Raw genomic sequence first — 24,741 nt, forward strand, 5'->3', positions numbered from 1 at the left:
ATCTAAGAGGGCCAGGTGGCAGTACACCTGGTAGAGCTGGAACATTACCATACATAAAGTCCCAGGTTCAAACCACAGGTCCCCACCTATAGTGCGAAAGCTTCAGGAGCAGCGGAGCTTTGCTGCGGGTATGTCTTTCTCCCTCCATTTCCCCTACCCCGCCCCCATTTCTTTCTGTGACAATAGAAAAGAAATGAAGCCTCCAGAAGCAGTAGGTTCATTGTGTAGACACCAAGCCACAGTAATAACCCTGGCAGCAAAAAAGAAAAAGGAAGGAAAAGAAACCTAAGTGCCAGCCTCAATCACAGGGTCTAGTCAGCCATAACTACCTTCCCAAGTTATGCACCCACTTCCAAGCTGCTCTTTTATGTTCTTCATGTTCATTTGTTTGTTTTGCTTGTCATAAGGACTATCATGGAGCTCAGTGCCTGCATGACTTCACTATTCCCAGAAGTTTTTTGTTTTTTTTTTTTGATAGAGGGTGAGAGAGAGGTAGAATAGATAGAGGAAAGAGACCAGTAGCACTGTTCTACCACTAGTGTATCTTTCCCGCTTCAGGTGAGGACTGGGACATTGGCCCCTGGTTCTCACACATGGTCACTTACATATATGTGCTACAAGGTAAGCCACCACCCAGCCCCTTGTCTTCATAGTTCTTAACACCAATCTAAAAACGATCTTACTTAGTTGTTTCATTTGTTTTAGCTAGCAAAAGAACCGTGTATACTAAACTATTCTGATTACGTAAACAATTAGAATATTTTCAGCAAGAACATGTGTGCCATGGACTTCCAACATATGTTTTGGCTTTTTTATTTTTAGCTATTTCAAGAGTATATACCTACCTTGCTAATTGTTCTATTACATATGTCTAAAAACATATATAAAAATATAAGTATTTTCAGAATAAGGTTTAAAATAAAATGCAAGTGGGGAAAATGCAAATGGGAGTTTCTGGTATTTTTTTCTCTGTTTAGCCTGTGCTTTCTCACAGTCCACAGTGAACTTGAGTGTAAGCTACTACACTGTATTTTCTGCTGTGTTCCCAGTGGCTGAGACAGCACCTGCTCTATGTCATAGGTGTACAGAAAGTATTTGCTCAATAAATATTTATTGCTTAGTACAGCTCACTCACTCAACCACACTCCAAATAACTAAGGCTCTACTGCCGCTTTGCAGGGCAAGTAGAAAACCCTGACTTTTAGTGTGAAAATGCCTCCTTAATACAATATGTGCTGAATAAGGGATTTACTGTAATGATTCAAATCCATCACCAAAGAGGTAATTACACCTTCCTTGATAAGAGCTCAGCTCAGTCAGACAGACAGGTGGCTTCTGGTTTCCCTTTAAACAGATGGCACAAAAGGGCCATCTTCTGAGGGTTTTTTCTGAGGAAATTTTTCATGAACAGCATTAAGTTTATTTTTTTATGTCTTCCAACAAATGCTTGTAAATAAATTAAAAGGCTGCTGTAGGTTGAGCAAGTACAAATCGTGCTTTGAGAAGGCATCTCAAGTTTGAGCAACAGGTGCAGCCTGTCTTTACACAGGAGTCTCCGTGCTCCATGAAGGGGGGGGGGCTCAGTAGGGACTGGTGGTCCCTTAGGTGAACCTACCCCTCTGGGTGCTTTCAGAGGTCTTTGTTCTGAATTGAGCATAGTCTTCTCCAGTGATGAGAACTATATTTGTAAAGAAAGTGTCAGTTGGTTTAATTAGCAGTGTGTGTGTGTGCGCGTGCACATTTTGTTTATTATTAGCAAAGGGTTGGTATAGAGTGACTAAAAGTTAGGAGGTGGTTTCTAACTTAACTCACCTACTAACGTAGGCCTCCTGAAAAGATAACTGAAATTCATTATTTTCTTTTTTTCTGATATGAAAAACTGGGATAATACCTATCTGGGGAAAAAAATAAAGGAAAATATGGCAATGAATCTCAAACAAAGATTCTCAATAAGGAGCTTGGAATTATAGTAACGAGTCAGTTAGAGGCCTAGGAAGGTGGCTCAGCCTTGCAAGCATGAGGCAGTAGGTTCAGTCTCTAGCACTGCATATTGGTGCCACATAAAAACAAGAAAGGCAAACTAAAAGTAAAGTATCACAAACTTTAGAGCAGCGCTCTTGGGCTCGCACTTGTGTTCGTGTTCTCTCTCTGTCTCTCTCACACACAATTTTTAAAAAATCAAATGGAAAATAGGACTTTGAAAACTGTAATTACTTAAGTGGAAAAACTACTAGATAAGCTGGCCATCAGGTTTGAGATGTTAGGGAAAAGAATCAGTGCAGTGGGGCTGGGTGGTGGTACACCTGGTTGAGCACATGTTACAATGAGAAAGGACTTGGTCTCCACCTGCCGAGGAAAAGCTTTGCTAGTGGTGAAGCAGTGCCACAGGTGTCTCTCTTTCTCTTTCCCTCTCTATTTTTCCTTGCCCCTCTATCCAATAGCCAGAACTAAGTGGTACCATGGTAAGAGAAAGAGAAAAAGAAAAATAGAGAAAGGGAATGAAGGAATGAAGGAAGGTAGGTGGGTGATGGTGGTGCACCTAGCTGAGTATATACAATACAGTGCATCGGACCCAGGTTCAAGCCTCTAGTTCCCATCTGCAGCTGAAATGCTTCATGAGCGATGAAGCAGTGCTGTAGGTATCTCTACCTCTGTATCTTCCCTACCCTCTCAATTTCTCTCTATCCAAAATAAATAATTTTTAAAAGTTAAAGATGGTGAAAGGGAAGGAGGATTAGTGGGAGGAAAAAGACTAATGTATGCCGAAATATCGGTGAATCAAAAAACATTATTCTGAGCAAAATCAGCTGGAAACAAAAGATTGAACGTGTGTTTCGTTTTTGTTTTATATCCAGAAAAGACACATCTCTGGAGATAGAAAGTAAGTCTGGCTTCTGTAATTGCTTCCCCACTGAACGTGGGCATTGACAAATCGATCCATACTCCCAGCCTGTCTCTTTGCCTAGTGGGGCAGATCTCTGGGGAAGCAGGGCTCCAGGACAAATTGGTGGGATCATCTGCCCAGGGAAGTCCAGTTGGCATCATGTTAGCATTTGAAACCTGGTGGCTGAAAAAAGGAGTTAACATATAAAGCCATATAAATTGTTGACTAATCATGAACCTAAAGACTGGAATAGTGCAGATAAAGATTTGGGGTCTCTGTTTGGAAATAGCTAGTAGGTCTATTTTAGCTATGTTCCAAGGGGCCCTTTACTTTATTAGTTTTTGCCTGATCCTGACATCTGATATGCAGGTAGACCCAGTTGTTTTCTGGGAAGATGATGTCATGGCTGGTAAAAAGACCAGAAAGCTGGATCAGGGAAGAGAGTAGCTCCCAGATATGGAAAGGTGTATAAATATTGTTGACTGTAAACCCCATCGATTTGATCTGGGGTCCATATTCAGCATAGGAGCCTATGTAACCCCTGCATCCCTGTAGGTCTGAACATTCTCTGGTCATGAGTAGGAACTATGGTTTTGTCAATGTTTCCATTTTAAAGATAAAAAAAAAAAAGTAGGTCATAGTTATCTGTGGTTGGGAATGGGAACAAGTTATGTCTGTGTTTTCTTAAAAATAATCAACTATGGGGAGTCAGGCGTTAGCGCAGCAGATTAAGCACAGGTGGTGCAAAGTTAAGGATCCCAGTTCGAGCCCCTGGCTGCCCACCTACAGGGGGCGTTGCTTCACATGTAGTGAAGCAGGTCTGCAGGTGTCTCTTTTTCTCTCCCCCTCTCTGTCTTCCCCTCCTCTCTCTGTTTCTCTCTGTCCTGTCTATCAATGACAACATCAATAACAACAACTACAAAAAAAAGGGCGACAAAAGGGAATAAATAAATTTTTTTTAAATAACCAACTATATAATAATCCTTATGCCAAAGAGTATTTTGAGATGAATTCTGCTCCCCTTCTTCTCTTAAGAAGTTTTAAAGTACAAAAAACTAAGTTGTTACATGGATCTAAACTTCACTGAACTTAGTCTTGAGAATAAATTACTTCAGTTAAACAGCTATGCCTTCTTCTAGACCAAGGTGAAACAGGTAGAATCCAATTTGACAAGATTTCTAAATGTTAGGCTCAAAACACCTTTCACTGTTTGAATGTTCCTTCTGTTATCAAATATAATAATTTTAAATACTATATGGTCATACTATTTCTTCATCTTAATGATAATGTGCTTTTATTTAGAATGGACTAAATATGTATTTATATGTCTTAAATGAATAATTTAAAGAAAATACTGTATTAAAATTCATATGATGCACAGTTGTGGTAGAAGATAAGATGGAGAACATATTACTGAGGTTATATAACTGCCGAGTGCTCAGGAAAAATAACAGTGCCAGTGAGTGACTGAATAAGAGTTCTGAAATACAAGTTTATCAAAGACTGGTGAGCCTGTCTCCTTTCCCACCTGAAACAAAATGTTTGAAATACCTCTTCTTTTATACTTGTCATACATGACGATCCTAGACAAGCAAACACATCACTGTCAAACTGTTGTGACCACACTAAGGTGAGAACGTTCAGTTTTACGATAATAGGTGATTTTGATTAATAAATGTCTAGCTTTCTGGTCTAGCAGAAGTTTATCCTTGACTTCTGTGGATCCATATTTGCTTAACCTACATTATGTTTTGTGGAGGATTTTTTTTTTATTTCACTTTAGCCTTTAGATATTATCAGTTTCCCTGAAATTAAGTAAGCATTTAGTGTGCAGATAAGAGTAAGATAAACTGCAATGCAAAATAAAGCCAATGTAGAATCCTTGAAGATTCAGAAGAGAAAGCTGTAACTTACTGTGAAAAGGCACAGATAACTCACATTTGAACTGGACTTTGAATACTACTATTTCAATGTAGTATTTGTACTTTGAATAGTAGATTGGAAGCAGTTAGGGACAAGGTTGGGGTGGGGGGGGGGTGACTGCACCAGGAAGAACTGGAAAGCTTAACACATTCTCATGGCACAGTTAAACCACATTGATTAGAACAGGAGCTGGAAAACTAGTCCATGGGCCAAGTTCATCCAGCTGTCTATTTTAGTTTTGTTTTGTTATGTTTTGTTCTATGGCTCATGAAATAATGGTTTTTACATTGATAAAATACTACATTTTACATGGTTTACAAGTACTTTCAGTTCTGCTTCTATTTACTACATTACCCTTTAAGGAAAAAAAAAATATCACTGACTTATTAATGATTAACACGATTGTAGGATAAGAGGAGTACAAATCCACACAGTTCCTACCACCAGCATCCCATCCCTTCCATTGGAAGCTTCCCTATCCCACCCACCCCCCTTTTGTGGGTACGGACCAAAATTATTTATGGGGTGCAGAAGGTGGAAGGTCTGGCTTCTTTAATTGCTTTTCCACTGAACATGGACATTGGCAAGACTGATCCATACCCACAGCCTGTCTCTGTCTTTCCCTAATGGGACAAGGCTCTGAAGAGGTGGGGTTCCAGGACACATTGGTGAGGTCATTTGCCCAGGGAAGTCAGGATAGCATTATAGGAGTATCTACAGCTTGGTGACTGAAAAGCAGTAAAATATAAATCAGGACATTTGTTTAATAATCTGTAACCTAAAAGTAAGTATAGAGCAGGTGGAACTAAGGGTCTTGGTGTGGGAAGAAGCTAAGAAGTCCATTTTAGGTATATTCCAAAGGGCCCATGACCTTAGTAATTTTGCCTGAGTCTGATAACATGCAGGTGGGCTAAAAGTATTGTCTGGGAAGATGGTGTCAGAGTTGAGATTAGGACTAGAAAGGTGGATTGGGAGAGTGGGCAGTGGCACACCAGGTTAAGTACACATAGTAGGAAATGCAAGGATCCTGGTTTGAGCCCCAGCTCCCCATCTGTAGGGGGTTGCTTTACAAGCAGTGAAGCCAGTCTTCAGGTGTCTGTTTTTCTCTCTCTCCCTCTCTATCTTCCATATCCCTCTCAATTTTTCTGTGTCCTATCCACAAAGTCGAAAACAATGGCCGCAGGAGTAGTGGATTCGTAGTGCAGGCAAAGAGCCCCAGAAGCCCCAGTGATAACCCTGGAGGCAGGCAGGAAGGAAGGAAGAAAGGAAGGAAGGAAGGGAGGGAAGAAAAAGAAAAGAAAAGAAAAGAAAAGAAAAGAAAAGAAAAGAAAAGAAAAAGCTGGATTAGGGTAGAGAATCACTCCCAAATATGAAGAAAGTATATAAATACCATTAATTATATCCCCTATCAGTCTGACCTAGGGCCCATATCTATCCATATTTAGCCTGTGTAACCTCTGAGTCCTTGTCAGTCTGAGCTCACAGTCCATTGTCACAGCTAGGAGTATTTTGAGCTGTACTCATTTCGGGACCAGTCTTCCTCAAGTGACAGCATAGGTTTTCCCAACCTCCCTTTGGAGATTGGAGCAGTCCCTACTATTGCTATTCTACATTGAGGGCAAGGTCCTGTAGAGGCTCACAAGATGCTGATCTTCCTGATGCAAGTGACCAGTGATGGGGGAGGGTGTTGATTTCCCAAAGCTAGTATATTTTAAGTTTTGCTTCCAGAAAGATCATTCAATTACTAGGACTCCAAAGATGAACTGTGATCATATCCATGTCCCTCCTTGACCCATAGGGCAAGGGCTACTCTGACAAGTCTGCTTGTTCTTACAAAGAAGTCAGTGGGTCACTGCACACACCTGGATGTTTAGAACAGAGGTAGATTTCTCTTAATAAGCCAGAAGAATGGGAGTGGAAAACTTTCAGGCAGGAATAAACTATGACTACATACCCCATAGTGTCTAGGTGAGGAATTTATTCTGTGTTCAGTATAGACCTTCAGTGTGAGTAGATAATGGGAGTCTAGGAGCAGGAAGGTATTATTTATTAAAAAATATTCAACAAACGTGTGTTGAGTTTATATTGTTAGTATGTACACTATCTGACGCAGGGTGGCAGTGTACCTGGTGGAGCGCACATGTTACCATGCATATGTTACTTGACCCAGGTCAAGCCCCCAGTCGTCACCTACAGGGGGAAGCCTCACAAGTAGTGAAGCAGTGCTGCAGAACTCTCCCCCTACCAATTTCCTCCCAGTTTCTCTCTGTCTCTATCCAAACATACATAAATAAATAAATAAATAAATAAATAAATAAATAAATAAATAAAATTTTAAAAATAGAATGTGTAATGTGTACTATGTAGATTGGAGTGATAAAGGAAACCAAGCTAGAGATTCTTACAGTAGTCTAGGTGAGAAGGCCTATGCCTTCATGCTAAAAGTAATGGGGAGATAGTGAATATTTTAAACAGAGAAATTATGTGATCAGACTTGCATTTTGAAGTAATCACCAAGAATGGTTCTCATAAGTTAAGTACATTAAATATCTTGTTTATACTATAAATTCACTTAGCAATTCATAGATTGTCCAGAGATTTTGATCCACCTTAGAGCCTGGAAAAAAATAGGAGTTTTAATTTTGTGGGATTAGAATTAATGATGTTTAGCTGTATCTGTTTTTATTGACTTCTCAGTGGGTGTTTGGTGTTTGTAGTACAAAAACTAGGAGAGAATATAAAAATCATTTTCTTTCAGTTTATTTTTATTCACAGATGGCAAAACTTTTTTTTTTCCAGTGGAAAGGGTGATTTGCTGGAAAATCATTTAAAGTTTTTTCCAGTGAAGTCAGTAAGCTCCTCAGAACCAAATGAATGAAGGGTGAAAATTACCATGAAGCCCAGTGCGATTACATTCCTCCAGTATTTCCTGGACTAACCATTGTAGGAGGTGAGGGAGGTGACTGGGAGAACGTAGGTTTTATGCATGGCCATACTGAAGGTGCCAGCCATAGGAGATGGAAATGAAGTGCAGAAGATGTTTGAGTAAGTTGAAGTCAGATCAGAAACAATTTCCCACATGTTTAGACTTTTAAATAAACACTCTCATATTAGAGGGAAGTCAACTATTTGCTTAGGGGGGGGAAAAAGTCAAGTCAGAGACTTGGCCTTTTCATCAAAGTTCATCTCTCCTTATCTCTGCCCCTCATATGCCTTTCATGGTATCCGGAAGGATTGTATGGTTCCAGAAGTTTAAAAATTCATCATCCTGGATATTATCTTTAGCAGAAACCCTTCTTCTGTTGTTGAGAATTCTGAGCACAGTGAAATATTTTAAGCTTCTTTTTCAAAGAGTTCCTCTTCCCCAAGCTTACTTTTAAGCTGAAATATCTTCGGCCACCAACTGCTAATTTTAGGTCTGCCTTTGTTTTCAGCAGTGGACACTGAAATTCTTATTAAATCTTTTTCCCTGGGTTTCCTACCCCTAGTCCAAACAGGAAATCTTCCCTGAAAGCAGACCATATAGAAAAGTATGCCAGATGGCCACTGACTTTCAGCCAATGTGGTTAGTATGTTATCCAGCTCCCTCAGAATGTGACATTGGAGATCTCCTCCTCCACTTCCCCATTCCCAGTGAAAAGAAGAGATTTTTGATTTGCTATAATATCTTTACCAAAATTTAAAAACAAAATGTCTATAATTTTCAACATATCTTAGTAAGAGGAGCAGGACACGGGGCTGGGTGATAATGCACTGGGTTAAGTGCACATAGTACGAAGTGCAGGGACCCATGCAAGGATCCTGGTTCAAGCCCCCAGCTCTCCACCTGCAGGGGCATTGCTTCACAAGCAGGTCTGCAGGTGCCTTTTGTCTTCCCCTCCTCTCTCCATTTCTCTCTGTCCTATCCAACAACAACAATAGCAACAACAATAACAGTAACAATGACCAACAATAAAAAAAAAAGATGGCCTCCAGGAGCAGTGGATTCCTAGTAAAAGTACCAAGCCCCAGCCATAACCCTGGAAGCAAAATAAATAAATAAATAAATAAATAAATAAATAAGCAAGATGGGAAAATTAATTTTTGTGAAGATTCTCCATAAGTATTTATTGGTTGCATCTGAGTGAAAGAAGAAAAGAAATAGTACAGCCAGTGGGAGCTGTAACCAAACAATAAATTGCTGTAATCAAGAGTGAGATGTCATTCTGTCCCTCTAAAACACCCTCCTCTAAACCAGATAAGCAGCCTTCATGAGTTCAGGAGGTAGCTCAGCAGGTAAAGCTCTGGATTCCATATCTGCTGCCACATGGTAGCACCATATTTGATGAAGTGGTGACTTGGTCTTTCTCTCTCCCTCCACCTCTGTCTTTCTCACCTTCCCTCTCTCCTTCTCTCTCTTCCTTTGTCTCTAAGATCATAGAATAAAACTTGGTCTGGAGGGGAGTCGGGCTGTAGCGTAGCGGGTTAAGCGCAGGTGGCGCAAAGCACAAGGACCGGCATAAGGATCCCGGTTCGAACCCCGGCTCCCCACCTGCATGGGGAGTCGCTTCACAGGTGGTGAAGCAGGTCTGCAGGTGTCTATCTTTCTCTCCCCCTCTCTGTCTTCCCCTCCTCTCTCCATTTCTCTCTGTCCTATCCAACTACAACAACAACAATAATAACTACAACAATAAAACAACAAGGACAACAAAAGGGAATAAATAAATAAAATAAATATTTAAAAAAAAAAAAAACTTGGTCTGGAGGTCAGTATCTAGCTCACCCAGTAGAACATGCACCTTTCAAGTACAAGGCACTGGTTTGAGCCCCAGCACTACATGGAAACCCTACAGGTTGGCCTTGGGGAACTCCATGGATGGTAAAACAGTGTTGTGGTGTCTCCCCCTTTCTCTGTCTCTCTCCACTTTCTCAAAGAAATAGAAAATGTTAAAAAAAATAAAGGAGGTCATCAGTAGTATTGTACATGTGCTAAGCTCTGGATTCATTTCCTGACATTTCAGGAAGAATTTACTTCATTATCATTTGCCATCAGTGGGGCTTCACCACTCTGGGCAGACTTTTTTATGTAGAGAGACAGGGAAACAGAGGGAGAGAGGGAAATTTCAATATTGAAGCTTTCCCCCAGTGCAGTAGAGGCCATACTTGAAGCTGGGTTGGCTACATGCATGGCACAGTAGGCTTCTTCCCAGATGAACTGCCTATATTATAGATTCTAGGTTTATAAATTAATTTTACAACCCTCATTTCTTTTAAAAAATGTTTTATTATCAATTCAGTGTTGATTTACAAAATTACATGTCAACAGGGGTATAATTCCACACTGTTCCCACCACCAGAATTCTGAGCCCCAAGTCCCTCCATTGCAAATCACCATGGTTCTCCCAAGGTTGCAGATATGGGTTAACTGTCATTTCTATAGCTGTCTGTCTGCATTTGTACATAGTTATCCCCTTTTTCTGCTAGATCCAGTCCTCTTCCCCTCCAAGCCACATAAAACCCTATTACTACATCCAAATATCTCTCCCCTTTTTGTCCTCTCTCTCTCTCTCTCTCTCTCTCTCTGGGACCAATGGAGCTTGAGTTCAGAACTCTCTTATCCTCTTCCTCCTATCACTTTTCCCCCATTAGGAGTATGGAGCATAGTTGTTTTGGGGGTACAGAAGGTAAGTGTTCAGGTTCTATAATTGCTTCTCTTCTGGATTTGGACATTGGCAAGTCAATCCATAACCGCAGCCTATTTCTGTCTTTCCCTAGTGGGGCAGGCCAGCCCTCATTTCTTAATTCTTTAAAAAGTAGTCATTGATATGATTAGGGGGATTGTTTTTCCTGTTGATATTTATTTGTGGTTACAAATGTAAACATTATAGAAAACATGAAAAATATCTTTAAAGCACAAAACATAAAAATTGCCAATGATTCATCATTGAATGAAAAGTATTAATGTTTTATGGTCCAGATATATGTCTTAAAACTAAGGGTGAGCAAACAATCACATAACTACAACATACATTAGTATATATAGCTTTTCTAGAACCTCTTTCTTTCCTTCCTTTCTTTCTCTCTCTCTTTCTTTCTTTCTTTCTTTCTTTCTTTCTTTCTTTCTTTCTTTCTTTCTTTCTTTTTAGAGACAGACAAACCAAACCACAGCATCTAAACTTCCTCCAGTGAAGTGTGTGTATATAAGGGTGGGAGGGGCGGTTTACAGACTTGAACTTTAGGCACATGACAAAACAACATACTATCATCGCAAGTGAGCTATTTAACTGGCCAGTATCTGCTTCTCTTGCTGTCTCCTTCCCTGCAAAGTCCTCTCCCTCCCTATGTAGGTGACCACTAATCTGATGTTTACAGGAGTTCAGTTACTTATTTTTCTTTATATTGTTACCTCTTAAATATATATCCTTGCTATTTGTAATAGTTATCTCCTATAAAACTATCACAAATGCTGAATTCGCAAATACTGAACCTTTGCTCCTAGGGCAAGTTCCAGGTTAGATTTCTTCAAGCCTCTGATTACAACATTTTCATCATCTGATCAATATATAACTTTTTTTGTTGGTGTTTGCCACCATGGCTTCACTGATTCCACCACTCCTGGTGAATTCTTTCCTTTTTTCCAAGTGGTATAGTGGTTAACATAGCCGCCTTACAGATAGACCGGGGGGGGGGGGCAACGCAAAGAGAGAGAAGAGACACCACAGCTCCACTTATGAAACTTCCCCTTTTCTTGATGGTCCCCAGTGATGAGCCAGTGCTGAAAACCAGGTGCATGACAAAATGTGTTCTCAACCCTATTAACTAATTCCTGCCTCTGTGTATATGGACTTGTTTATGTGTACTTCTTTTCTTTCTTTCTTTCTTTCTCTTTTTTTTTTTTTGCCTCCAGGGTTACTACTGGAGCTTGGTGCCAGCACTACAAATCCACTGCTTCTAGTGGCTACTTTTTCCATTTTTTATTAGATAGGACAGAGAAATTGAGGGGAATACAGAGAGAGGGAGAGAAAGATAGACAACGGTAGACCTGCTTCACCGCTTATGAAGCAACCCCCCTGCAGGTGGGGAGCCAGGGGCTCAAACCGGGATCCTTGTGCAGTCCTTGTGCTTCTTGTCATGAACCCAGTGTGCTACCACCCAGCCCCTGTGCAATTTTTTTAAAGACACCTTATTGTATATCATTGTTTATTTGCTAATTTTGAACTCACAACTGACAACACTTACCCTGAACAAAGTTATTAAGTGCCAAATTTCTCCAGAAGGTGTGTCACAGCCTTCTTACACTTAGGAACACCAAAGAGCAGAAAGAAAATGCTGAGCACTGGCTTGTTTAATTTCAGCTGGAGATGTTCCAATTATCAGGTGGCTCAATGCAACTCATTGCTCTGCACATGCTCCAAAATGACTGGAAGCACCTATAAATATAGATTCTCAGTTTAGAAAGGAATTGTAGGAGGTTGGCTAATCTGCAAGTAATAAAGGTTGACCTTATCCTTCCCTAAGATGAAATATTTTTTTAAGTCATTCATGTTGCATTTTAGAGTTCATTTGCTTTCATTGTATACTATTGTATTTCATTGTATACTACTGAAATTATTTCTCTTTCTGTTTAACTTCTGAATTGTTTCCATTTTTTGCATTTGCAAATACTTTTCTCTGCACATTCTCATATGGGTCTTCCAGGGCACATGTGTACAGTAAGCTCTCGATTATCTGTATGTCTGGGAACAGAATGCAGTCATAGAGCATGATGTCTTCACTTTTGCTAAACATTGCCAAGCTGTTCCAAAGTGGGTATAGCAATGCACACCTCCTCCTTCAGCAACATATAAGACTTTCATATGTTCCTCATCTTATAAACACTTGGGATTTGCAGCATTTGGCTGTCAGCTATTTAGTTATGCTGCTAAGTGTGTAGAATCATTTCTTCGTCCTTAAGATATGCATTTCCTCCCATGCAGAAAAGTTGAACATTTTTTCTTTTGAGTTTTCTAAAATCCCTGTTCAAGTTTCTTGCCCGTTTCCCACTTGGTCTTTTTGTTACTGACCAGTAGGACTTCTTTGGCCTTGTTATGAGTAATTTTCTATCTGTATGCTGTAGACTCCATTTTTACTCTCATTTAATGCAGTCTTTTCATAAATAAAAGTTCTTTATCATAATACAGTTAGTGCTTTTTATGCTATGCTGGATAAGTTCCAATTCCCAGTTCCTAAAGTTATTCTCTTCTAAAATCTTTATTGTTTGCCTTTGGCATTTAGAACTGTAATCCACCTGGATATCATTTGTAAGGTATGATATGAGGTAGGGGGTCAAATGTCACTTTTTCCACACAGATGTCCAATTATACTAGCACCATTTGTGGAAGAGTTCTTACCGCTGTTATTATAAAACTGTACCAGTTCATGATTTCAAAATTGCAACAGTATAAACAGATATAAAACTTGAAAGTCAATGTCTAACCCATGCTGTTGTACACAATTCAGTAACCCATTCTCAGTTCCCTGAATCTGTTACAGTTTCCTGCTGGCAGATTTTATGAATAATGTTTAAACATTTCTAGCACTGGAATGGTGACTCCCAAGTTATTTCCTAAGAAAAGTTAAAGATTGAATCTAGTAGCAATATTATTTGCTTTTTTCTTTTTCAAGTTACAGTGAATGGATTTGTTTTTCCATGTACAGTAAGTATCCTCATTATATAGACAATTACAGTTGTGTTGCACTGAAGATAGGTAGGAGATACTTGGTTGCAAGACTAAATCTAAAATTTGTAGTATTAAAATAAGTGAATGTTATTATGTACATATCTACTTTAAATAAAAATGAGCTTTTTAAAGAAAGATAGACAAGGGGGTATAGAGATTTCTTACCAATCATATCTTTTGACATAGCAGGTGTTATTTATTATATTGACATTCTGAAGTGTCCTCAAAATGCTTTAACATTTTCTTACAAAAGTGATAAATTTAGGGGCCGGGCATGTTAAGCATACATGGTGTAAAGTGTAAGGTCCGGCTTAAGGATCCCAGTTCCAGGCCCCAGCTCCCCACCTGCAGGGGGGTCGCTTCATGGGTGGTGAATCAGGTCTGCAGGTGTCTTTCTCTCCCCCTCTCTGTATTTCCCATCTCTTTCAATTTCTGTTTTATCCAACAACAGCAGTAGCAACAATAATAATAATAATAACAACAAGGGCAACAAAATGTGAAAAATGGCCTCCAGGAGCAGCAGATTTATAGTGCAGGCACTGAGCCCCAGCAATAACCCTGGAGGCAAAAATTTAAAAAATGATGAATTCACTGTTTCCAGGCCATCTTGGATGGAGCTTGAAGAAATCATGTTAAGTGACTAAAAGAAATAAAGTGATTAAAAGAAACAAAGCCATATTTTCCTAGGAAGAGGAATTCAATGATTTGGGATCCAGTTTAAAAGAGCTTTACAGGGTCTTTATAAAGTATCTCTTCCCCATCTGCAGGATGTTTCACATGTGGCAAAGCAGATCTGTATGTGTCTCTTTCCCTCTCTACCTTCCCCCTCCTCTCAGTTTCTCTCTGTCTTATCCAATAAAATAAGAGAAAAAGAGAGGAAATATCTATTAGAAGCAATGGATTTGTAGTGCCAGCACCAAGCTCCAGTTGATAAATAAATATGTCTCTTCCTTTATTGTAATTTAGAAAACAAAATACAAGGAACCCCTTTTGGGTTTGATAGTACCATCTGCATTCAAGGCCTAACCAGAAAAGGCTCAGAAGAGCGCTAACAGAGCCTTGGGACAGTGATTCTACAGACCCTGTCCAAGCCTGAAGTCCACCACTGGATACCTAGGCTACCATCATATACCACTTTCTGGCCTAGAGATAGACTTGTGACTTCTCCATGGCACACTATTGACTCAGACTCTTGACTCTTTTATGTATCTCTTCCTTCCTACTTAGTGCAATGCTGAGGGTTTTAAGGCTACGATAAACACACACCTCTCCCACTGTGCCTTGGAGCAACCCTAACACTTGACTAGGAGTCTAACTTGCCCAGGTTGTTGTCTCTATGTCCATCTGCCTGTCTCCTACCCACATACATTCTTGGCAGAACACTCTTTGGGAAATCAAGTATTGCTTCCAGATGGGAACAGAATACAATGAAGAACTTGTATTTGTCTCTGTATCATTGGAAGTGTTGGGAAAGAGAAATATCCAAGTAACCTTTATTAACTACTGCTCCATGCTCTAGGATCATGGTGAGAGGGAATGGACAAATGGACTGCAGGTGGAAATGGAATTCAGTAGCCCCTTTCTGAAATTCTATTTGGAAGTTTGTATGAAGATCTTTAAAAAAAAAAAAGTCAAGCCTCTGACTCACTAATTTAACTTCCAGGAATTTATGCTGTGGAAACACAGGCAATGATCTTCAATAATGATGTCAGTTACAGCACTGTTTATAGTGACTAGAGGAAGATAATTATCTGAATGCATACAGTAAAGGGGGGGCATACCATAAAACAAAATACTCTATAACCATTTTAATGTGATATCAAAGGCTATTCAATGGCATCAGAAACTGTTTTATTAAGTGACAAGGTAAAAAACCAAGATGTTAACAGTGATGAAGCATGAAAGTCTGTATAACCACTGTACTGTCCCCCAGCCCACCAGTTCACAGTTTTGTTCTGGTTGTATGAAGACCAGAAATGGTTTGCAGTGATTCAATTTAGAGTCTGCTGGAGCAGTACCAACCACAGGATAGGCATGCCCTGGCTGCTGCATCAGACAGGTGTGCATCCACCACACAGGGATATCAAGTTGATGATACTGCACACACCATACTTGAACTGTCAGTCATAACCCACCATACTGCCAGGCCTTTGAACCTTATCTTCCTATATCATTATTTCTTCACTCCAGTGAAGAATGTCAGAGACTGGCTGGGACTGTGTGATAGTGTGTGCATACGTGTACACACACACATACACACACACACACACACACACACACACACACACACACATACTAGACCAGCAAAGTAAAACTCATGCATGCTTCCAAATTATTTCCAAACCATAACAGCAAATGTTACTTCTGCTACCGTTTAAACTGTTGTTGCTGGTGTTAGGACCTGGAAAAATCAAAGGAAGTCTAGGGTGAAAATGTGCTGGGATGCAAAAGTGTTGGGAGTATGGACCAGAATTCTTTATGGGGTGCAGAAGGTAGAAGGTCTGGCTTCTGTAATTGCTTCTCTGCTGAACAATCCATACCCCCAGCCTGTTTCTATCTTTCCCTTGTCAGGTAGGGATCCAGAGAGGTGAGACTTCAGGACACATGGGTGAGATTGTCTGCCCAGAGATTTCAGGATGGCCCATAGTAGAATCTGAAACTTGATGGCTGAAAGGCAGTAAGATATAAAGCAGGACAATTTGTTTAATAAGCAGGAACCCAAAGGCAGGAGTAGAACAGATGAAATTAGGAATCTTCGTGCTGGAAGAAGCTAGGAAGTCTATTTTAGGTATGTTCCATGTGGCCCATGACTTTAGTAATTTTTACCTGAACCCGATAGCTGACGTGCCTCCAGGATTATCACTGTAGCTTGGTGCCAGCACTATGAATCTACTGTTCCTGACAGCCATTTTTCCATTTTATTGGATAGTACAGAAAAAAATTGAGAGAGGAGGAGTACTATATGTGCTTAGCCAGGTGTGCCACTATCCAGTCCCCTATTCATTCTGTTTCTACAGCATCAGTGCCTATGACATATAGAAAGTTCAGTGTTGTGGATTGGGTGGCAGCACAGCAGGTTAAGTGCACATGGTGCGAAATGTTAAGGACCAGCCTAAGGATCCTGGTATGAGCCCCTGGCTGGCTCCCAACCTGCAGTTTTGTTGACATGAAATGCATTTTGTTGACATGACTGAAGCGCAAATAAACGAGAGACATAATTCCATCAATAACTTAAAAATTATAGAAAGGGGCCAGGTAATGGTGTACCCAGCACACACATTACCATGCTCAAAACCTGGGTTCAAGCCCCCAGCTCCCACCTACAGGAGGGAAGCTTCATAAATGGTGAAGCAGTACCCCCGCCTCACACACACACACACACACACACAGTCTCTCTCTCTGTCTCTCATCCTGTATTTCCCTCTCTTCCTGTCTCCTTCCTCCTTCCCTCAAAATTTCTCTATCCAAAATAATTAAATAAATAAAAACATTTTTTAAAATATTTTATTTTATGTATTTATTCCCTTTTGTTGTCCTTGTTGTTTTATTGTTGTAGTTATTATTATTGTTGTTGTCATTGTTGGATAGGACAGAGAGAAATGGAGAAAGGAGGGGAAGACAGAGAGGAGGAGAGAAAGATAGACACCTGCAGACCTGCTTCACTGCCTGTGAAGCGACTCCCATGCAGGTGGGGAGCCGGGGTTCGAACCGGGATCCTTATGCCGGTCCTTGTGCTTTGCGCCACTTGCGCTTAACCCACTGCGCTACAGCCCGACTCCCAAATAAAAACGTTTTTAAAGAGATAGAGGTGCTGTTCAAATACTTAAAATACAATGGTAATAAATTTTAAATTATGGTCATTTTATGGTAAGTAAATATTATTGCCATGACTAAAACACAAGCAAACAAATGAAATTCAATTTGTTGTTAAATTTTGAAGACTAGCAAAACAGCTTACTTCGGGGCTGGCAAAATTGTGCTGCTTTGCCATGTGTGTGACCCAGCTTTGAGCCCAACTTCTACCACATTGTAGGAAACTTTGGCATTGGTGTGTCTTTATTTCTCTTTCTTTCACTTTCTTCTTTTCCTTCCTCTTCCCTTCTTTTCTTTTCTTTCTTGTTTTTAAGTAAAGTGGTAAAGCTCTAGAGACAGACAACCCTCCAAAAAAAATGTTCATCTGGACTTTGCAATACATGTGATCCAGGCTTGAACCCAACTACCACTGCACTGGGGACAGCTTTGGTTCTGTAGCATCTATCTGTCTATCTGAAAGTTTTAGCCTGGAGTAGGAGTAAAGTTTCACTGACAACAACAGCAAATCATGGTTAGTGTAATGTTAATTGACATACTATTATACTAAACTAGTATAATAGTATGAATATTGTGCATTCCAGACACATACCACAGATAATTTCAGCCATGAACTACTAAGAACCATTTAGAAATCCAAGGATGTGGGGGGTGGAGGGGGATGACCCACATTGTGTTAATGGAACATGTTTCTAACTATAGTTTTGGCTAATGGCATAACTCTTGGTACAGATGAACTAGGGACTAGAGGTGTTTCATACTTATTAAACCACTATGAGGAAAATTTTAAAAACCAGTCTTAAGGACTTCAGTTGTCCTGTGGTGACCACTGCCATCAAACCAATTATTAAGACCTTTGGGCCCAGGCTGCTCTCTTGAACCTCCAGATTGTCCCTGGTCAGAACTTGGGCTCCTGAGCAAGGCTACAACTTGAAAAGTGATCCCCAGGCCTTGTGTACTGTCCAGTTGGGTGGAGAGTGTTGAGAGGACTGAGTAAGGCTATTCTGAAAAGCTACAGTTATTAAAACAAACAAATTAACTAACTAAAGATGGCCCAGTAGAAATTAAGCATTTCACTGAAACCAAAGCTAAGTTAGACACTGTTAAACTAATAAGAGATTAACTTATCCCTTAGCTAATGAATCCCACTGCTTTTTGTACTACAGTTAGTTTTACGGTAGGTTTTGACCAACTTTGGTCAAAGACATCTAAAGCTCTTGAAATTAGATACCATAATAAATGCTTTATTGTTTTCTATTTACTGTTTCAATCATGCCAGGTTCTCATTAACTAGTCTTTCCTAGACTAGCTAAGAAGAGGAAAAATACATACATTTTGAGCATAGTTTCCAGTGTTTTATGAATTACATTTGCTCTGTGAATCTAACAGAAGATTGGAGAGAGGACTGGGAATTTTGTTGAAATTTATAGCATATTGAATCTTAATGGTTCTGTCTGTTGCTTCTTCCCCATTTCCCCTTGTAGATGTGGTGGGCATCTAAAGGAAACTCAAAAATCTGTGGTTAAGGAGGCATTTGGTGCTATGATTTAGTCTGTAAAGCAGCTTGTCACAGCAAGAGACACAGAGCAAGTCCTGCTACCCCAGAGGCAGTCTGCTGTGGCAGCAAGAGTCCTAGGGCTGGGATGTGACCTTGGCCCTGTCACTTTTAAACTTCCTCAGTTTGGCACAAGTTTTAAATAGCTATAAAAGGAGTACTGTATTCTTGACTTTTTGCTTGGTGGGTAAGTTTATATAGTTTTGGAGATACAGCAGGGAACAAAATAGTTAAAAATTTTTTTTAAATGTATACTCTCATGGCATTTATATTCTAGAAATAATACACTTGCTGACATTTAGTAAATGTTTCACCTACTCTAGGATTATCTGATAAATTTAAGTAATGCTTTTCTTTGTATATTTCTTTTTTTTAATTTTTTTTGGGGGGCTTAACAAAAGTGACTGGTTTATTAGATACATAAAAATGATTATGGGAATTGGAGTTCAGAACACTCTGGCCATCTTCCCTTATCATTTCTCCCCCTCTAAGAGTATGGCTAAACTTCTTTTTTGGGTTGCTGAAGGTGGGAGTTCTGGCTTCTGTAATTGCTTTGCTGCTGGACATGAGTGTTGGCAGGTAGATCCATATCCCCAGTCTGTTTCTGTTTTTCCCTAGTGGGATAGGGCTCTAGAGAGATGGAATTCCAGACACATTGGTGAGGTCGTCTGCCTAGGGAGTTCAGGATGGAATCATAGTAGCATCTGGTACTTGGTGGCTTTTCTTCCTTTAAAAATCATTGTTCCTTGATAATCCATATACAGATACCAACCGGTCTCTGCTGTAGGTAGAACTTGAGGAACAGGTGAAAACACAGGGAGAAGCAGGGATTGGTTGTGGGTGTGACCTGCAGCAGCAAAGCTCAGGACCTTTTTATATAGATACTTATGGTTCTTCTTTCAAAAGTATGATGCTCTGAGATTTTTCTGCTTCAATTAAAAATGAAGCGCCAAAATAGCAGGTATGGGGAAGGTTTGCTATGGGGAATTATACATTCCCTTTTCTGTATATTTCTGTACGTTACTAGGGCCATTGTTAGGGCTGATGTTTCAATTACGCATGCTCCAGGAAGTTGGACACTTACGTATTCCTGCTAAATCTCTTTTTAGAAAGATGGTTCTCAGGGGCGCTAGCGCACCAGGGAAGCACATATAGTATGAAGCACAAGAAATTCAATTCTCCCAGAACTGAATTGCTATTCTCTCCACCTCTATGAAGTTTTTGGGCCCGTCTAGCGGTCAGCTGAAGCTCTGGGACAGCAGGTGTGTGACTGGGTGGTTTCCATGCTGTTTACTCAGTCATTGGTTTTTGCACTATCTGTAATTGAATATGGTTTTACAGAGTGCCTGAGACCTGTGTTTGTGCAATTTACTGAAATGTCAGAAAACTAGTGAGGCTTGTTAAAATCCACAATTCTGGGAGTCGGGCTGTAGCGCAGTGGGTTAAGCGCAGGTGGCGCAAAGCACAAGGACCGGCATAAGGATCCCGGTTCGAACCCCGGCTCCCCACCTGCAGGGGAGTCACTTCACAGGCGGTGAAGCAGGTCTGCAGGTGTCTATCTTTCTCTCCTCCTCTCTGTCTTCCCCTCCTTTCTCCATTTCTCTCTGTCCTATCCAAAAACGACAACAACAATAATAACTACAACAATAAAACAACAAGGGCAACAAAAGGGTATAAATAAAATAAATATTAAAAAAAATTTTTTTTAAATCCACAATTCATATTTAATGAGTAATTTTAACCTTTGCTCTACAAATTTTTGATCAATCACCTGTATATCAAAAAACAAGATGGATAAATTTAATGTTTTATTTCTTCCTCCTCTTCTTTTTTATTCATATTTTTGAAATTTTTTATTGCCTTCCAACGAGTGCTTTTTCTTAGAGTATCAAAACTCATAAAAAGAGACAAGTGTGGGACTAGAGATTAAATCCCACAGCAACTGCACACATGTCCTTTCCTGAGAGTTGCGTCCAGGTCCATCCTTCATTCACTATCTTTTTTTTTCTTTTAAAGCATTACTTCTCCAGCTCTCTAGTGGCACACAGCCCATTTAGTTAAAAATGTAAACAGGAAATTGTTTTCTGTCTGAGTGAACTGGATGGCCAAGAAAAATGGTCATTTTTGCTGAGACCAAACTTAAGAAACAGTCCTATAGCAGTGGAAGCTAATAGCTGGTGAGAAACTAGCCCTGCCCCAGTCTGAGGCTGGTGATGGGCACTTGTGTACCTGTGGTGAGGACATGTTTCACTGATGGCCAGAGGCACAAGGGATTGAAGAAGGTCCTATCACCTAGAAAGGAGTTGTTCTGCAGGGCCAAGAGACATGTTAGTGTTCCGAGGAATTACAGCACAGACGTTACTTGGAAAACAAGGAGGTTTGGTCTGGAGAAATGTGACTTGGCACTGATACCATGTCCTCAGTCTCAGTGCTCCTCTGGTCTGCTCCAGCTCCCTGTCATTTGGCCTCCCATGAACCTCCTGTGCTCCTATTGTGGTTTCCCTATGTGCTGATGAGTTTTCTGGTTGTTATGTCTTACAGCCCCCCGAATCCAAGCCCAACTTCACCCCTCTCGCCATCTTGGCCCATGTTCTCGGCGCCATCCAGCCCTATGCCCACCTCATCCACGTCCAGCGACTCATCCCCCATCAGGTCTGTTGCAGGGTTTGTTTGGTTTTCTGTTGCTGCCGTTGCTCTCTCATTGGCTTGGTCCTCTCTTCATGCAGTGTTCAGCCTCCTCGTCAACTTTGTTCCCTGCCATCCAAACCTGCATTTGCTTTTTGACAGGCCAGAAGAAGCAGTTCGTGAGGAATACAGGTAAAGTCACGGATAATGACCAATCTCTTCCTATTTGTCAGAGGTGGACAGTGGGTGTGGAAGGTGCTTCAGGTCTCCAAGGGGTCCAGACTAAAGAGATCAAAGACAGGAGGGACCATTTGCACTAACCAGCATGGCATTTTCCATACCCTTACTCTGGTTTCTGAATTAAGGTGTGATGATGCCTGGAGTTTTGAGGGAGAAAAGCACCTCCTATTTTCTGTCACTCTCTTATTAATGGGAGCTTTATACTTCAGGACAAGATCACCTTTTCTTCTCTCATTGTTCTCATGTGACATCAGGCAACATTTATGTTTGTGGGGCTGGGTGATGGGGTTTGATCACTGCAACTTGATCAGATGACTGAGCAAGAGAAGAATTCAACATGGAATAGAGTATGGAGATGCCAGTGATTTCTCTTCATGATAATGAAGTCATGGTTGCTTCCTTGCCTTCCTCGAACAGGAACTGTCAGTGCTTTCAAGCTGTTTCTATGTGTCAAAAACCCTTGGCTCTCATGGGAACAGGCAACACCTTTCTGAGGATGAGCAACATGACCTAGTTTCCCTCTCCAAGGGCCATGCTAGAGTTTTCCCTAGCTTGGAAGATACACAGATTTATGTCTTTGTACTGGACCTCTTAAGTCCAAGGAAATAATTAATTAATAAAAATTCCTGGAACATGATGGCAGAGGAGGACCGATTATGTAGAAAACTAAGAAGTGTTACACATATACAAACTACTATATTTTACTATTGACTGTAAATAAATCATTAATCCCCCCAATAAATAAAAAAATGTCTGCAGAATTTCTCTCTCTGCTCTGTAGATTCTGAGCAGGTATTTCTCTTAAAAAAAAAAAAAAGACTAATGTTCTGTTTTTCAAGAATATTCACTTTTTATGTGTCTTTGAACTTTGGAGCCCCATTGCTTATCCTCTCCACTTTCTTCCATCTCCCAGGATATCTGCAGATCCCCACCCTCCTTGGCTACTCCCGTACACCTCCCAGAGTACTTGCAGATTGGCAGGTGGTAGTAGCACAGAATCTACTCAGGTGTTATGATTGAAGACAGAATTGCTATTGCAGTAGACAGCCAAGAGGTGGGGGCATATGTCTTTTATCCAGGTCCCATAGGGCCTTCCCCCAAATCCACTTCCAGAACATAAGGTTTCATATTTCCTTCACTAGGCAAAGCTTTTAAAAATTAATACTTAATTAGACCTAATTGATGGTCTCCTGAACTTCGACATAATGTCTCCTCTCCCTGCTTCAAAAGGTTTTTAGTGCTCATTAGTTCCAGCTCAGGAATGCAGCTTACCTTTTGTTACCCAGGAGAGAAAGGGTACTAGAGGTGCTTTCACTCCACGTCCCTTTCCTTTCACTTGAGCCCCTAGAAAAGCTCCCTGCCCTAAGCCCATAGCTTTCATTTGCCCAGGGACCCAAGAAAGTATGCTTAAATGACTAGGCCATTGCAGCCTGGCCCCACCTCCCTGCAGTGGCACTGTACAATGGAAAGTCAGTAATTATTTTGCAAGCTTTGCAAGGGCATTTGAGGAAAACTCCTCTGAGTGCTTTTTTGGCCTGGTGCCATAGTCAGAGGCAAAAATTAAAAATGAACTAGCAGGAGCTTGCAAACTTGTTCATGCCCTTGAAGGGCCCAGCAGAGGGCTGAAGGGTGCTGTCTCAGGAGCAGCAGAAAGCACCCTCAGGTCCTTATATCCAGTGTTGAGGTGCATTGTGGAGGAAAGGGAGATAGGGAGCCCAAGAACCAGTGATGGCGGTCAGGGAGTTTCTTCCAATCAGAGCCAGAGTCTACAAGGGCTGTCTCTATGCCCACAGGATCTTATAGGTAGGAATCCAAACTAAAACAACCTGCTCAGGGTTGGGCAGTGGTGCGCCTGGTTGAATGTACACTTTACATTCAAGGACCCGGATTTGATTCCCCACACCCCACCTGCAGGGTGGAAGAAGCTTCAATAGAGCAAGTCTGCAGGTGCCCAGGTGCCTCTATTTATCTCGCCCTTCTACCTACCCCTCTCCTTTCAATTTCCTTCTAGTCTAATAATAAAAAAGAAAAAATAATAATGTCTGTCAGCAGCAGTGAATTCATTGTGTAGGTGACAAAATTTTTTTTTAACTTAAATAAATCAACCTGTTCAAGGGGACTCCAAACTTGCACTGACAAAATCTTAGATAAACCTTTGCCCTTGTTGATTTAACAATTTTCTAATTGCAAAGTATCCCCTTAAATTTTAATTGTAAGTAAAGAGCAGGTGTATTGCAGGGGCTAGGTGGAGCACCAAATTAAACACAGATAGTACAAAGTGCAAGGATCCCGGTTGGAGCCCCCAGCAGGCGAGTCACTTTACAAGCAGTGAAGCAGGTCTTCAGGTGTCTCTCTGTCTCTCTCCTTCTCTATCTCCCTTCTCAGTTTCTCTCTGTCCTATCCAATAAAAATGAAAAAGAAAAAAAGTGAAAAAGGAGGGGGCCAGGCAGTAGCACAGCAGGTGAAGCACACATGGTGCTAAGCACAAGGACCAGTAAGGATCTATGTTCGAGCCCCCAGCTCCCCACCTGCAGGTGGGTTGCTTCACAAGCAGTGAAGCAGGTCTGCAGGTGTCTATCTTTCTCTCCCCCTCTCTGTCTTCCCCTCCTATCTCGATTTCTCTCTGTCCTATCCAACAACAGCAAGGGCAGCAAAATAGGGGAAATGGCCTCCAGGAACAGTAGATTCGTAGCGCAGGCACCAAGCCCCAGCAATAACCCTGGAGACAAAATGAAAAAGGGTCTCCAGGAGCAGTGGATTCATAGTGCCAGCACTGAGCCCCAGTGATAACCCTGGAGGCAAAAGAAAAGAACAGATGTATTTTCTGTTCAGATAATTGTGTCCTATACAATACTGAGGACCTAATTATACTTAATAAGTATTCATCATTGATCTGAAATTTAAATTTAGTGAGGAAGATTACATTTTATTTTGACATCCAGGACCTGGAAACAAGAGTGATATCCCTTTTTAAAGTGCCCATCAGTTATATTTTTTAATTATTT

At 40.7% G+C, this 24,741-nt stretch overlaps 1 protein-coding gene across 7 annotated transcripts in view; it reads left to right on the forward strand.

The window, feature by feature from the left end:
• Positions 1-24,741, forward strand: part of ARHGAP26 (Rho GTPase activating protein 26) — a 567,323-nt gene that overhangs the window by 525,290 nt on the left and 17,292 nt on the right. For 2 of the 7 annotated variants that reach the window (XM_060180213.1, XM_016186378.2), the window contains exons 21-22: positions 21,413-21,523; positions 21,659-21,688. The exons of 1 other annotated variant lie outside the window; for it this stretch is intronic. In XM_060180213.1, the coding sequence (XP_060036196.1) occupies positions 21,413-21,523; positions 21,659-21,688 (141 nt within the window). Of the gene's footprint in view, positions 1-21,412; positions 21,689-22,153; positions 24,727-24,741 lie in introns of those variants that run through there. 4 more of the 7 variants (XM_060180211.1, XM_060180212.1, XM_007518998.3 and 1 more) reach the window with 4 other exon arrangements.

The sequence above is a fragment of the Erinaceus europaeus genome, chromosome 2 (assembly GCF_950295315.1).
Source record: "Erinaceus europaeus chromosome 2, mEriEur2.1, whole genome shotgun sequence".
Classification (NCBI taxonomy): domain Eukaryota; kingdom Metazoa; phylum Chordata; class Mammalia; order Eulipotyphla; family Erinaceidae; genus Erinaceus; species Erinaceus europaeus.